Raw genomic sequence first — 11846 nt, forward strand, 5'->3', positions numbered from 1 at the left:
TCAGTCTGTAAGGGAAAGAGGCTGTATGTATATGGCAAATTAAAAGGACAGGGAAATTCTCTGCGTGTCTTGTCTGGGAAGAGGAAAAAGACTTGGATGTAGAGAATTAAAGGTGTCTCTCAGGAAGGTGTGTCTCTCCCATGGGCAACGCAGGGGAAAGACTCTGAGTAGTGAGGAAATGGGAGGTGTCTCTGATGTTTATTTTTGCCTAGCAACCCACAGCCAACTGCTTCCCCGGCAGCCGTCCACAAGCGCCTCTCAACCTCCCCTTGTCCTAGCGACTGGAGAGCGGTCACTCGGTGTCAGTAAATCGGGGAGGGAGTGTGTGTGGTAGAGGTGGAGGTGGGAGGTGCAGCCCTCTCCTCGGTCCACTTTCGGGGTCACCAGGCTAAGGCAAGGCCCTCCATCGGGCTGGGTTTACCTTACCGAGGTGACCCTCGCACAACTAAGTTATTTACATGATCACTTGGGGGAAGGGGTGGTTAAGCCACTGGGACCGGGAAGGCGGGGGTGGGGGGGGCAGTATTGTATGTGAGCGGCCTTTTAAGTTCGGAAAGCTGAAAATGCATGTGCTTGGGGGCGCTCTCGGAAGGGGAGGGCAGGGTCTCTGCAGCGATTTCGGTGGGAGGGAAGCAGCGGTAGGTTGCGCTGTAGGGAAGGCGGGGTGCAGCCGGGGCGGGCGAGGCCGGGGAGGAGTAGGGAGGGGAGGGGAGTAGGTCGTTAGCTGGGGAGCCGAAGGGAGAGGTGCAGATGGCCGGAGGGAAGCTGAGGGCGAGCAAGTGGAGGCGGCAGAGTTTTCCAGCGCGTGGAGGGGTGGCTATGCAGATGATTGGGTGGCAGGGAGGGACTCCGGTGGGTGGCTGGGTGGGGGAGGGGTGTGCGCGAGAGTGTGTGGCGCGGCTGGGGGGAGTTCGGGGGCGGGGCCTACTTGGCAGCGGAGGGAGCGGGGGCGGGGCTGCCCTCCCCGATCGCGCGGCGCGCGGGCGCCTGGCGAGTGTGCGCGGGGGCGCGCGTGCGCGGCCCGGGAGGAGGCTCCCGAGCGAGTCGGCCGAGGCGGCGCAGCCCGCTCCCCCGCGCCCTATGTGAGGGAATCGGGGAGGCCCGCGGCGCGCCGGGGAGGGCGAGGCATGTGCACGGGCCGGGGGGTGCTGCGGCCGCCCGAGGAAGAGGAGGACGGCGGCGGCGGCGGCGAGGAGAGTGGAGGGCTCGCGGCGGCGGGCCCGGGCCGAGGGGATGCAGTGGACTGTGTGTGTCTGGCTGTAGCTGACGCGAGGCGGCGAGGAGGCGCCGGAGATCTGCGAGAGGGGCGACCGGGAGGCGGCGGTGGTGGCGGCCGCGAGAAGTAGCAGCAGGACGGGCGGCGGCGGAGACGGCAGCCCTGAGATGCATTTTCCTCTCCAGCGGCCATGTTAACCAGGAAACCTTCGGCCGCCGCTCCCGCCGCCTACCCGACCGGTAAGGAGGCCCGGGCCCCGCGCCTCCCTGGGCGCCCGCCCCCGTGGCCCCAGCCGGCCCCCGGGCCGGCCCTCGTGGCGCGGGAGCCTGCTGCCAACGGGACCTCGAACAAAGTCTGCGCCGCGGCGGGGCGGCTGCAGGGATCCTGGGGCGGACGGCGCGCCCTCGCCTCGGCTGGGCTCATTGTTGCACGCGGGCCCCCGAGGCTCCTCCGAGCGGGCCGGCGGGGGCTGTCCGGGGCCTCCCTCACCCGGGGCTCGGCGAGGCGGTGGCGGCGCCCAGGCTGGCGGTGCAGCCCCTGTCCCCGCCTGCAGCTGCCAGCAACGTGTGCCGCCGGCCTCGCCCCTGCCGGGCTCCCCTGAGGGGTCACGAACTCGCCTGCGCGCGGGGGCCCGACTTAACTTTGCAGCAGCCTGAGCCCCGCCCGCGGGGGCGCGCCAGGGATCCGCGTCCCCGGCCTGCCAACGCTCCCCGACAACCCGCGTTTACCGTCCCGGCTCTGCCCCGGGGAGAGCGGGCTCCGCAGTCCAGAGGGGTGGGGCGGGGCCACGGGGTCCGGGTGACTTTCTTCCCCTTGACCCTCTTTTGTCTCCTCCCGCGCGTGGCTGCCAGGCCGAGGAGGGGACAGCGCCGTTCGTCAGCTTCAGGCTTCCCCGGGGCTCGGTGCAGGGGCCCCCCGGAGCGGAGTGGGGACCGGCCCGCCCTCCCCCATCGCCCTGCCGCCTCTCCGGGCCAGCAACGCTGCCGCCGCAGCCCACACGGTGAGATCCAGCCCGCGGGCAGCGCGAGGAGACGGGGCGGGAGGGGTCCGGGGCACGAACCCTCGGACTTGGGGGATCCTGCGGCCGGGAGAGGATATAGAGGTCGAAATGCGAGTGTCTCCACGCCCCTGGCCAGTGGCGTCTCCAGGACGCCGCCCTCTGGAACTTGGGCGAGCCCAAAGCTGCAGCCACAAAGGAGGATTCGTGGCGTGGGCCCCTCACTTCCCCTCCGAAGCCCGCCCACCCCTGCCCTTCTTTTTTCCTCGGCACTTCCTCCTGACTGCTTTCCTTCTCTCTTCTCCCTTTTTTTTCGTCCCTGCTTCCCAGCGCTCCTTTTCCTGACCCCATAAACATCCCCCACCACCACCACCGCCACCACGTTGGGTAGTGGGTATTTATAGAAGCATGTGTGTTAGGGGACAGCCAGGCCGTCCTGCCCGGAAAATCGATCCCCAAAGAGCCTAGGAGGCCTGGCTCCAGCCAGCAGGGAGCACTGCCAATTGTCCCCCGCGTGTGGAAGCATGTTTTATGAGTGCTACAGGTTTGAGCACAGCAGAAATTATAATTAACATTGACAAAAATACGAGCCACGGCAGCAGTCAAAACAACAAGCCATCCCCGTAGGATTCTGCAGTTGGATATTGTTCAAAAGGAAAGGGCCGGCTTCGCCTCAGAGGGAGGTGGGAAGGGCAGGGCATCTGACTGGTGCTGTGGACCCTCAGAAGGCCCAGCCGGGAGGGAGGGGAGAGCTCTGCGTGGGACTGGTGGCTACAGAGGTCTGCAAGCCGGACTTGACTTCTGGCATGTATGTATCTGTCCTCAGCTCCCAGAGATGCCCTTGGATGGTGGCTGACAGCTTAGCAGAGGTGTGCGCTGGAGGAGGTGATGGTTTCCAAGGTCTTATTTACAATTGCATCTTGCAGGGGAATCTCCTAAGGTGGTTCTGTATAAGGGATGCTTGCTAGGGATATGGCTTTGCTGGCCAAGTGAAAGTTAAGTTCTTGTAGAAAAGGCTGTTTCTAGCCTACAGGGGAGCAGCCCTGAGGGTCATGAGTTTTGGGGAAACTTGTTTATCTGGGGGACAATTTGTGAGAGGATGGCTAGAGTGGACTATTTTCTCTTAGACCTGGACATCTGTGTACAGCTCCACAGGAAAATGTTTTGCTACAGTTTTTTCTTTCTGTCTCTTCTGACACATCTAGACCCAGGGGCTAAGAATTCACTGCACAGAAGTTAAACAATCTGCTGGGCTGTGGTTGATGGAAGAGAATCTGTCAGTAGGCTGTTGATTCTCTTAAGAGTTGAATGTGCTTGTCACTTGTCACAGTAATGTTTTAGTTGAGGAATTGCCATTGGATTTTAGGTGTTTCACTTTGGCTTGGAGTCATCTGACAATTTGGAAAATATAACATCCAGTTTTTTTCCATGTGGGTATGTAATCATCACATGACTTGGTGTGACCTGGGAAAGAAATACTTCTTGATTGGCATCTGGATTTCAGTTTTTTTAAGAGGCTGGGTGGTGGGGGCAGGGGGCCTCTGCTTACAATCAGAGACTCCTACAACTGAAGTATGTAATGAGATGACAGACAACGAAAGATGTCTACTAGAGGAAGAGCCTGTGGTGGATCAGAAATGATTCGTGGGTGCTTCTCAGGACTCCTAATGATGATGTTTGTATTCTGCTGTGGTTATCTACCCGATTTACCTGTGTGTAAACTTAACCTAAACTTTAGTGCGCTGTCCATCTTTAGAGGCTTGGGTGTGAAAGTGTGAATTTGGGTTTTGGTTGTTGTTTAGGTTTGATTTTATTTGCACAACCTTGCAGACTTCCTGAAACAGGCAAGTAAAAGGAGCACAGGGTTTATCTCGTTTTGCTCCTTCACTGTACTGATGAGGAAGGAGTTGGACAAGTGAACTGGTTTGGTCAAGATTCCTCAGCCAGTTCCTATCAAGGATGGAACCAAAGTCCAGGACCTCCTGAGTCCAGCTTTAACCTACTGCTTTATGTTGCTCATTCTAGGAAGTTGTATTAGTTATGTTATACATGCAAGAATCTTTGCAGATTTCATATCCCCATGTCTTTCAGGTGTTCCTAAGTTTTTAGTTTTTAATTCCACAGCAGTTACAACTAGGAAGAGCTATTTTAGAATGAGTAGGGGGAAAGGACTTTAAGGAGAGGGAAAGAGTCTTGTCACAAGCGTTTGCCCATATTTTCCCTTGTAAATGATGTAGTAGGTGGATAAATGTATGGCTGTAAGGATTGTAAACTTTGGAATTTATCTAGTGCATTGCCTTTTTATTTGCTGTCTCTCTGGATATATTGTATAGTTAGTCTTTTTTTTTTTTTTTTTTTATCGCTGTCCTTAAGTGTACCCGCTAGCTGTTTTGATTCCTATTAGTTTTTTTCCTTTTAACAGTGTATTAATGTGTTTTTTTTTCAAATGCTAAAATATCAGTATTGTATCACTTTCATAATTGTTTTAATATTTAAAGCACTCTCCAGTTAACCAGTTTTACCTTTATAAAATAATGGGAGTTAAAAAAGGATAAATAGTCCCATCTTAAAAATAGTAATGTTTGGTAGAAGAAAAAGTAGACAGTTGACTCAGGCCACACAGACAGACGGTCAGTGTGTTTGAGGAGGAACAAAAATTCCAATCTTTTGGGACTCAAATTCTCTTCCCAGAACAATATACAGTGTTTCTAAGATGACTTCAGAGATGTTTTAAAACACCCAGGAATGTTAGCACAGTGAAATATCTGCTGTTTTCCCTTTTATTATTGGAAGAGTTTGAAACTACCAAGTTGGCTGGACTATTGTTCTTACATAATATCTAATGCTAAAATATTTCGTGCTCAAAGAGGGCTTTTGTTGGTCTTTCTACTTTCACCCATACATTTTAGGTACCTAACAATTACATTCATTCAGTGTGTATTTTAAAATTGGACAGGCGCTATGCTAGGAAGAAAAAGTGAGTGAGAGGTTTTAAACATCCTTGAGTTTATGGTGTAGTCCTGGTGTATGTACTCTGGAAATGTTTTGGGTTTTTTTTAAGGGTTTACTCTCCCCTTTTTGAGATGAGTTTGTTGCACTTCCAAGCTGGATTGTGACTGTAGAATCCTGTACAGTGTTTGAGACACAAAATCCTCCTTGACTGGGGTCTCTCAAATCAATCTTCTTAACAACTGGAAAGTTTTAATGCCTCTACATGCCACTTTTAGATGTTTAGTTGATCCGTTCTTCAATAGGTACTCTTTAACAGGCAAATATTAGTATCGTAATTAGTCTCTGCACTGCAGGCCCAGTATCTTGTGACTTGGGTCACCAGGGACACGTCTCCATTCCCTGGATGTTAACTTCATGTTTTCTTAGGAAGGTACAAAGGTAGTTCTCAAGAATAACTCAGGTGAGAGTCAACAAGGAGTTGCTGACATGTGTTCTTCCATTCAGCAGATATCAACCAAGTACTTACTGTATGTTTGGGCTTATGTCAATAGGGACTTAAAAAGATAAGAGGTGACCCCCACCCTGGAATTGCTCACAGCCAGATGGGTACCTCAGGTGTGAAAACAGTGTGTAAAATGACATAAATGTTTTACCCTATCAGTGCTCTATAAGCACCTTGGAAGGAAAGGGCCCGTTTTACAGAGGAGGTGAAAGTTGAACTGGGCATTGAAGGGTGAGTAGGAGTTTACCGTGTAGCCCTGGTTAGGAGGAGATTCTAAGCAGCATTGAGAAAGGACAGTAATCCTAGCGCTCCTTTACTCAGTATTATACTAAGCACTTGATGCATTTTACCTTATTTAATCCTCCTAATGGCCCTAATGAGGTAGCTTTCTTGCCTTCTTTTTACAGCTAAGAACACTGAGGTTCAGAGAAATCAAGTAAATTGCCCAAGGTCAAGTAAGAGGTGGAGCTGAGATTCATTTCCTGCGTGTCTCATTGAACATCCCTGGACACCTAACCATTATGAAACATGGCCTTACCAAAAGCATAGGAGTGAAAAAGAACGCGATGTCTCCATGGGTCTTGGTGAATCCGGCTGCTTATTTTCTCCCAGAGCGACTATGACAGTGGTAGATGAACTGGAAGGACTCAGGTCATATTGGCTCTTCATTTAGAACCGCATGTTCTTGCCTATAAGTTCTTGTGTTATCTATAGAAATAGGGTGCCTGTGTGGGCCTTAAGCAAAAAAGCAACAGCAGCGTCAGAGTGGTAATTTTCAGTGGTACCTCCGGAAGTACCATGGAGAGAAGAGATTTGAGGAATTCTGGACTTAGTAGCCAGGGGCTGTGTTAGGAGGCTGCTTTCCTTGTTCCAGTGAGCGACAGCTGGAGTGTGAGGTGAGACAGTGTGGCTGGAGGGGTGTGGGGTAGATAGAAATGACAGGGCTCAATTCAGACTTAGGAAGGTTGGCAGACACGGAGATAGACTGAGTGCCTTATATGGAGGGGAAGCCTTTAGTTGACTAGAAATTGAGGATTAGGAGAGGAGGAAACAGTTTTGGTAGCAAAAGCATGAGTGGAGTGTGAACTGCTTGTGGGAAAGGCAGCTGATCTGTAGTTGGATGGAGAGGGGATCTGAAGCTCAGGAGACAGGATTGGGCAGGTCTGAGCTAGAGGTGTGGCTGTGAAGGACATCAGCCTCTAGAGGGTTGTGGGAGTCCTGGCTGTGGCTGCAGTCAACCGGGGAGAGTTACAAGGGAGTTGAGCCTGGAACCCTGTGGAAGAGACCAAGAGAAGGTAGTTGGAGAGACGGGGCCATCCAGTTAATTGGCAAACTCTCTTACGTTCTAGTCATTCAGCTTTTGTGATGGTATTTTAAATTATGCAGAACGTTCGTTCAAATTGCTATTGCAAAAACCACAGTGCGTTTCTAAAGCTCAGAACGTTTTACTTTGCTCTCTGTTTAGGAGTTCCCAAAACCCTAAGGTTAATTTTGTCCCCGGTGAAGCCTCATGCTGTTGTAGCATGTATACCGGTAACATCGGTTTTTCTTCTGAAATCTCTCCGTGCTGCCCTGAAGAGAATGGTTCTCTAGGAGACAGAGATTTCTAATGTCAGGGCCTTTTATTCCCTGGTGCTTGAAAGACTGTAACGGGGAAGAAGAGAAAGTACAGAGAGTGAGGCTTGGGAACAAAAAGCTGTGGACAAGCCTGTACTACTTTTGTGTATACCCAAGGCTTTCCTAATTCATTTTGATGAACTGCTCTGCCTTTGGCATAGAATGAGGATAAAATAACCTGTCCAGCAGCCCTGACAGAAGACGAGTTCACTTAGCATGCAATATCATCTATAAGCTTTATAAAAGGGTTCAACTGGAAATCTTCCAGAAATCTGAGAAATTAAATCCCTCAGTCTGTGAAATCGCACTTCAGACAGGCGCAAGTCCTGTGTTACAGTCTATTTTGTTTTAGAAGAATGCAGAGAGAAAGCTCATTGCTCAGATAGTCCGTGTGTGTGCTGTGCATCCGTTAAAGGAAACTTGAAGGTCTTGGTCTGCTAGTAAAAAGCACTAGGGGAGTTCCCATCATGGCTCAGTGGTTAACGAATCCGACTAGGAACCATGAGGTTGCGGGTTCGATCCCTGGACTCGCTCAGTGGGTTAAGGATCTGGTGTTGCCGTGAGCTGTTGTGTAGGTAGAGGATGCGGCTCAGGTCCTGCATTGCTGTGGCTGTGGTGTAGGCCGGAGGCTACAGCTCCGATTAGAGTCCTAGCCTGGGAACCTCCATATGCCACAGGTGCGGCCCTAGGAAAAGGCAAAAAGACAAAAGCAAACAAAACAAAAACAAACAAAAAAGAAGCGCCTAGGAATTTCATTTTGTAATCTGTGTCATCTCACACCTTTTTTGAATTGTGATATTACATAGAGCACTTCTACACTTTCAGTGATACATGTAAAGTCCAAGAGGGAGGATTTAGGAGGAGATAACGGAAAAAATTCTGGATGGCAGAGGACTTCAGCTAGTTGATCGTACGCTTCTAAAGGGCAGGGACTCTGCCATGTGTATGGCCAGACCTCAGCTTATACTGGCTGAATGAATGAAATGTTCATCTTTAGGATTCGGTATAAAAATCACCTAGGGCGGTGCTTTTAAGACTGGTGAGTGAGTGTCTGAGGCTGGCAAGAAGTCCTAATGGGGAGGGAGGGGATCCTGGCCTCAGAAAGAAATGCCTCTTCTACCCCTGGCCTCAGAAAGAAATGCCAAGTAGCTTCTCAGTCAGAAGGCTGGGGCTGCCTGGCTTACACCATCCTTTTGTTCAGACAGGAATGTTCCGGGATGGCATGTGTGCCTGAAATAGAAGTCGCTACTTTGTATTCCTTGTTGGAAAGCTGAGTCTCCCAGCAGCCTGGAGAAATACATGTCTTGCAGAGAGCCAAGCCATTGACCAAAGGAAAGCACAGAGGGTGGCGGGCGGTGTGTTGGGCTGAATGGCCTTAAATGGACATCCCAGTCAGTGAAGCCCAGAAACTTAAAAATAGGTTTGGGTTTACAAGATACTGCAGTGCATATCTCCACGGGAATCTTTCTAGCCTACACGCAGACTTTTCTTTGCTTCTGGATCATGCCCTTTGCTAGGTATAATTTAGTTGGATTTCCAAGCAGGGGGGAGGAGCCAGAATCAAGACAGTACTGTTCTCAGAATAGAGCTAAAAGCTGGAGAAAGAGTAGTAAACAAGACTGACCTGGTCTCTGCCCTCACCGGAATAAAGAAGCTACCAAGTGAAATGTGAAAAATGTTACAGTCTGGGGGCGGGGCTGACCAGTGGATGCTTTTCTGTGTTCCCTTTCATCTTGACACCTAGGATGGGTCGAGGGGAAGGTCTGTGATACGCCAGGCCCTGTGCTAAAGGTCAGGTAAAGAACGATGAACCAAAACGTGGTCTCTGCCTACCAAGAGCTTACTCTAAGGACTCTGAAAACATGCACAGGGAACTCTTTGTTAGGAGTAGCATTTGTGGGGTTTGTTCTTTCTGGATCCCTCCTTTCATAGCCTACCCTAGCCTCTGACCGCTCCTTCTTTTCTTATGCCTGTGGCTGTCAGCATCCCGTCCTCTCTCCCTGTCGGGATGTTCACAAGGTCCCTCCCGTGTGCACAACTCTTTCCGTTTAAGAAACCTGATCCTGGCTGTAAATACACAGCAAACCGGAGTTGGTCAAGGTGGGGGCGGGGGCCCGCATGTAAAATGTCCCTTTTGAACAGACAGACGTCTTCCCTCCAATTGATGTTTCCTTTCCGAATTCCAGATTGGCGGCAGTAAGCACACAATGAATGATCACCTACACGTCGGCAGCCACAGCCACGGACAGATCCAGGTTCAGCAGCTGTTTGAGGATAACAGCAACAGACAGTGCTCACGACACAACAAAATGGGCTTACAACAGTGGGCAAAACGGGGTTGCCCGTGGTGCCGGAGCGGCAGCTGGAGAGCATCCACAGACGGCAGGGGAGCTCCACCTCTATGAAGTCTCTGGAAGGCATGGGGAAGGTGAAAGCCACCCCCATGACACCCGAGCAAGCAATGAAGCAATACATGCAAAAACTAACCAGCTTTGAACACCATGAGATTTTCAGCTACCCTGAAATATATTTCTTTGGTCCAAAGCAAAGAAGCGCCAGGGCAGGCCCAACAACAGTAGCTATGATGATGACCAGGGATGTTATGTGCAGGTGCCCCACGATCACGTGGCCTACAGGTACGAGGTGCTCAAGGTCATTGGGAGGGGAGCTTCGGGCAGGTGGTCAAGGCCTACGACCACAAAGTCCACCAGCATGTGGCCCTGAAGATGGTGTGGAACTAGAAGCACTTCCACCAGGAGGCAGCTGAGGAGTTCCACATCCTGGATTACCTGCAGAAGCAGGACAAGGACAACACCATGAATATCATACACATGCTGGAGAACTTCACCTTCCACAGCCACATCTGCATGACAGTAGAGCTGCTGATCATGAACCTCTAGGAGCTCATTAAGAAGAAAAAGTTTCAGGGCTTCAGCCTGCCTTTGGTTGGCAAGTTTGCCCACTTCATCCTGCAGTGCCTGGACACTGCACAAAAACAGGATAATTCACTGTGACCTGAAGCCTGAGAACATTTTATTAAAGCAGCAGGGTTGAAGTGGGATTAAAGTGATTGATTTTGTCTCCAGTTGTTACCAGCATCAGCGGGTCTACACGTACATCCAGTCCCGTTTTTACCGGGCCCCGGAAGTGATCCTGGGCGCCAGGTACGGCATGCCCATTGACATGTGGAGCCTGGGCTGCATCCTCGCGGAGCTCCTCACTGGTTACCCCCTCTTGCCTGGGGAGGACGAAGGGGACCAGCTGGCCTGTATGATTGAACTGCTGGGCATGCCCTCCCAGAAACTGCTGGATGCCTCCAAACGAGCCAAAAATTTTGTGAGCTCCAAGGGTTATCCCCGTTACTGCACTGTCACGACTCTCTCGGACGGCTCCGTGGTTCTCAATGGAGGCCGTTCCCGGAGGGGGAAACTGCGGGGCCCACCGGAGAGCAGAGAGTGGGGGAATGCACTGAAGGGGTGTGACGACCCCCTTTTCCTTGACTTCTTAAAACAGTGTTTAGAGTGGGATCCTGCGGTTCGCATGACCCCTGGCCAGGCTTTGCGGCACCCCTGGCTGAGGCGGCGGCTGCCAAAGCCTCCGACGGGGGAGAAGACGTCAGTGAAAAGGATCACCGAGAGCACTGGTGCTATCACATCCATTTCCAAGTTACCTCCACCTTCCAGCTCAGCTTCCAAACTGAGAACTAATTTGGCACAGATGACAGATGCCAACGGGAATATTCAGCAGAGGACAGTGTTGCCAAAACTTGTTAGCTGAGCTGAGTCCCGACCCCCCCACCCCTGCCCATTGCTGGTAATTCTGAAAGATACGACATTGCTGAGCCTTACTGGGTTGAAAAGGAGTAGCTCAGACCTGTTTTTATTTGCTCAATAACTCGACTCATTTGTATCTTTTCAGCACTTATTTTAATGTAAGAAAGATGTTTGTTTTGTTTTTATAAAATACATGGGGACAATGCTTTAAGTTTTTATACTTTCTGGAGCTGTTTTTGTGTTCTAAAAGTACGATGAGCCTTACTGTATTTAGTGTGGCAGAGTAATAAACATCAGTGGCAGGCCATTGATTATGTCATGACTGCCGCGCATCTGCAGATTGGTGTCAAAGACATTCACTATGTTTTCATGGTTCATAGTCTCTTCTCCCCAAGGTGATGGCCTCCAGAGTCGCCCCCCCCCCCCCATCCACACTCCAGGTTCATGCACAGGTGTAGCCTGTCCTGCTTCCATTCTCCCCAAGTCGCCCTGGTGGGAGTGATGGTGGGAGGGGAATGGTCAGGACAAAAATGATATTCTAAGAAAAACTGCACCTTAAGAGGTTTCCCCCACCCCACCCCCTCAACTAGTGCTCAAAGACAAAAACATAAAATCCCCAAAGTTGAAATGCCCAGTTAGCATTCGGCCCTTCTAAAGGCCGGCCAGGCCTACCCAGTGGAAAAATGGAAATGTGTGTTCCTCTAAATTTTCTAATGTGACCAGTGAGCTCTTTTGCAAAGAAGCCTTGTTTAACAGAATTGGTTTTGCACCTAAATTTAGAAATGCATT

General features: G+C 51.1%; 1 protein-coding gene across 1 annotated transcript; it reads left to right on the top strand.

The window, feature by feature from the left end:
• Positions 1-1039: 1039 nt before the first annotated feature.
• Positions 1040-11395, top strand: DYRK2 (dual specificity tyrosine phosphorylation regulated kinase 2). Its single transcript, XM_053743514.1, is given in 7 exon segments — positions 1040-1455; positions 2068-2216; positions 9471-9567; positions 9570-9821; positions 9824-9943; positions 9946-10267; positions 10269-11395. Coding segments are annotated over 7 exon segments (1782 nt in total). The 5' UTR covers positions 1040-1406; the 3' UTR covers positions 11062-11395.
• Positions 11396-11846: the final 451 nt, after the last annotated feature.

Source organism: Phacochoerus africanus, chromosome 7 (genome assembly GCF_016906955.1).
Source record: "Phacochoerus africanus isolate WHEZ1 chromosome 7, ROS_Pafr_v1, whole genome shotgun sequence".
Lineage (NCBI taxonomy): Eukaryota > Metazoa > Chordata > Mammalia > Artiodactyla > Suidae > Phacochoerus > Phacochoerus africanus.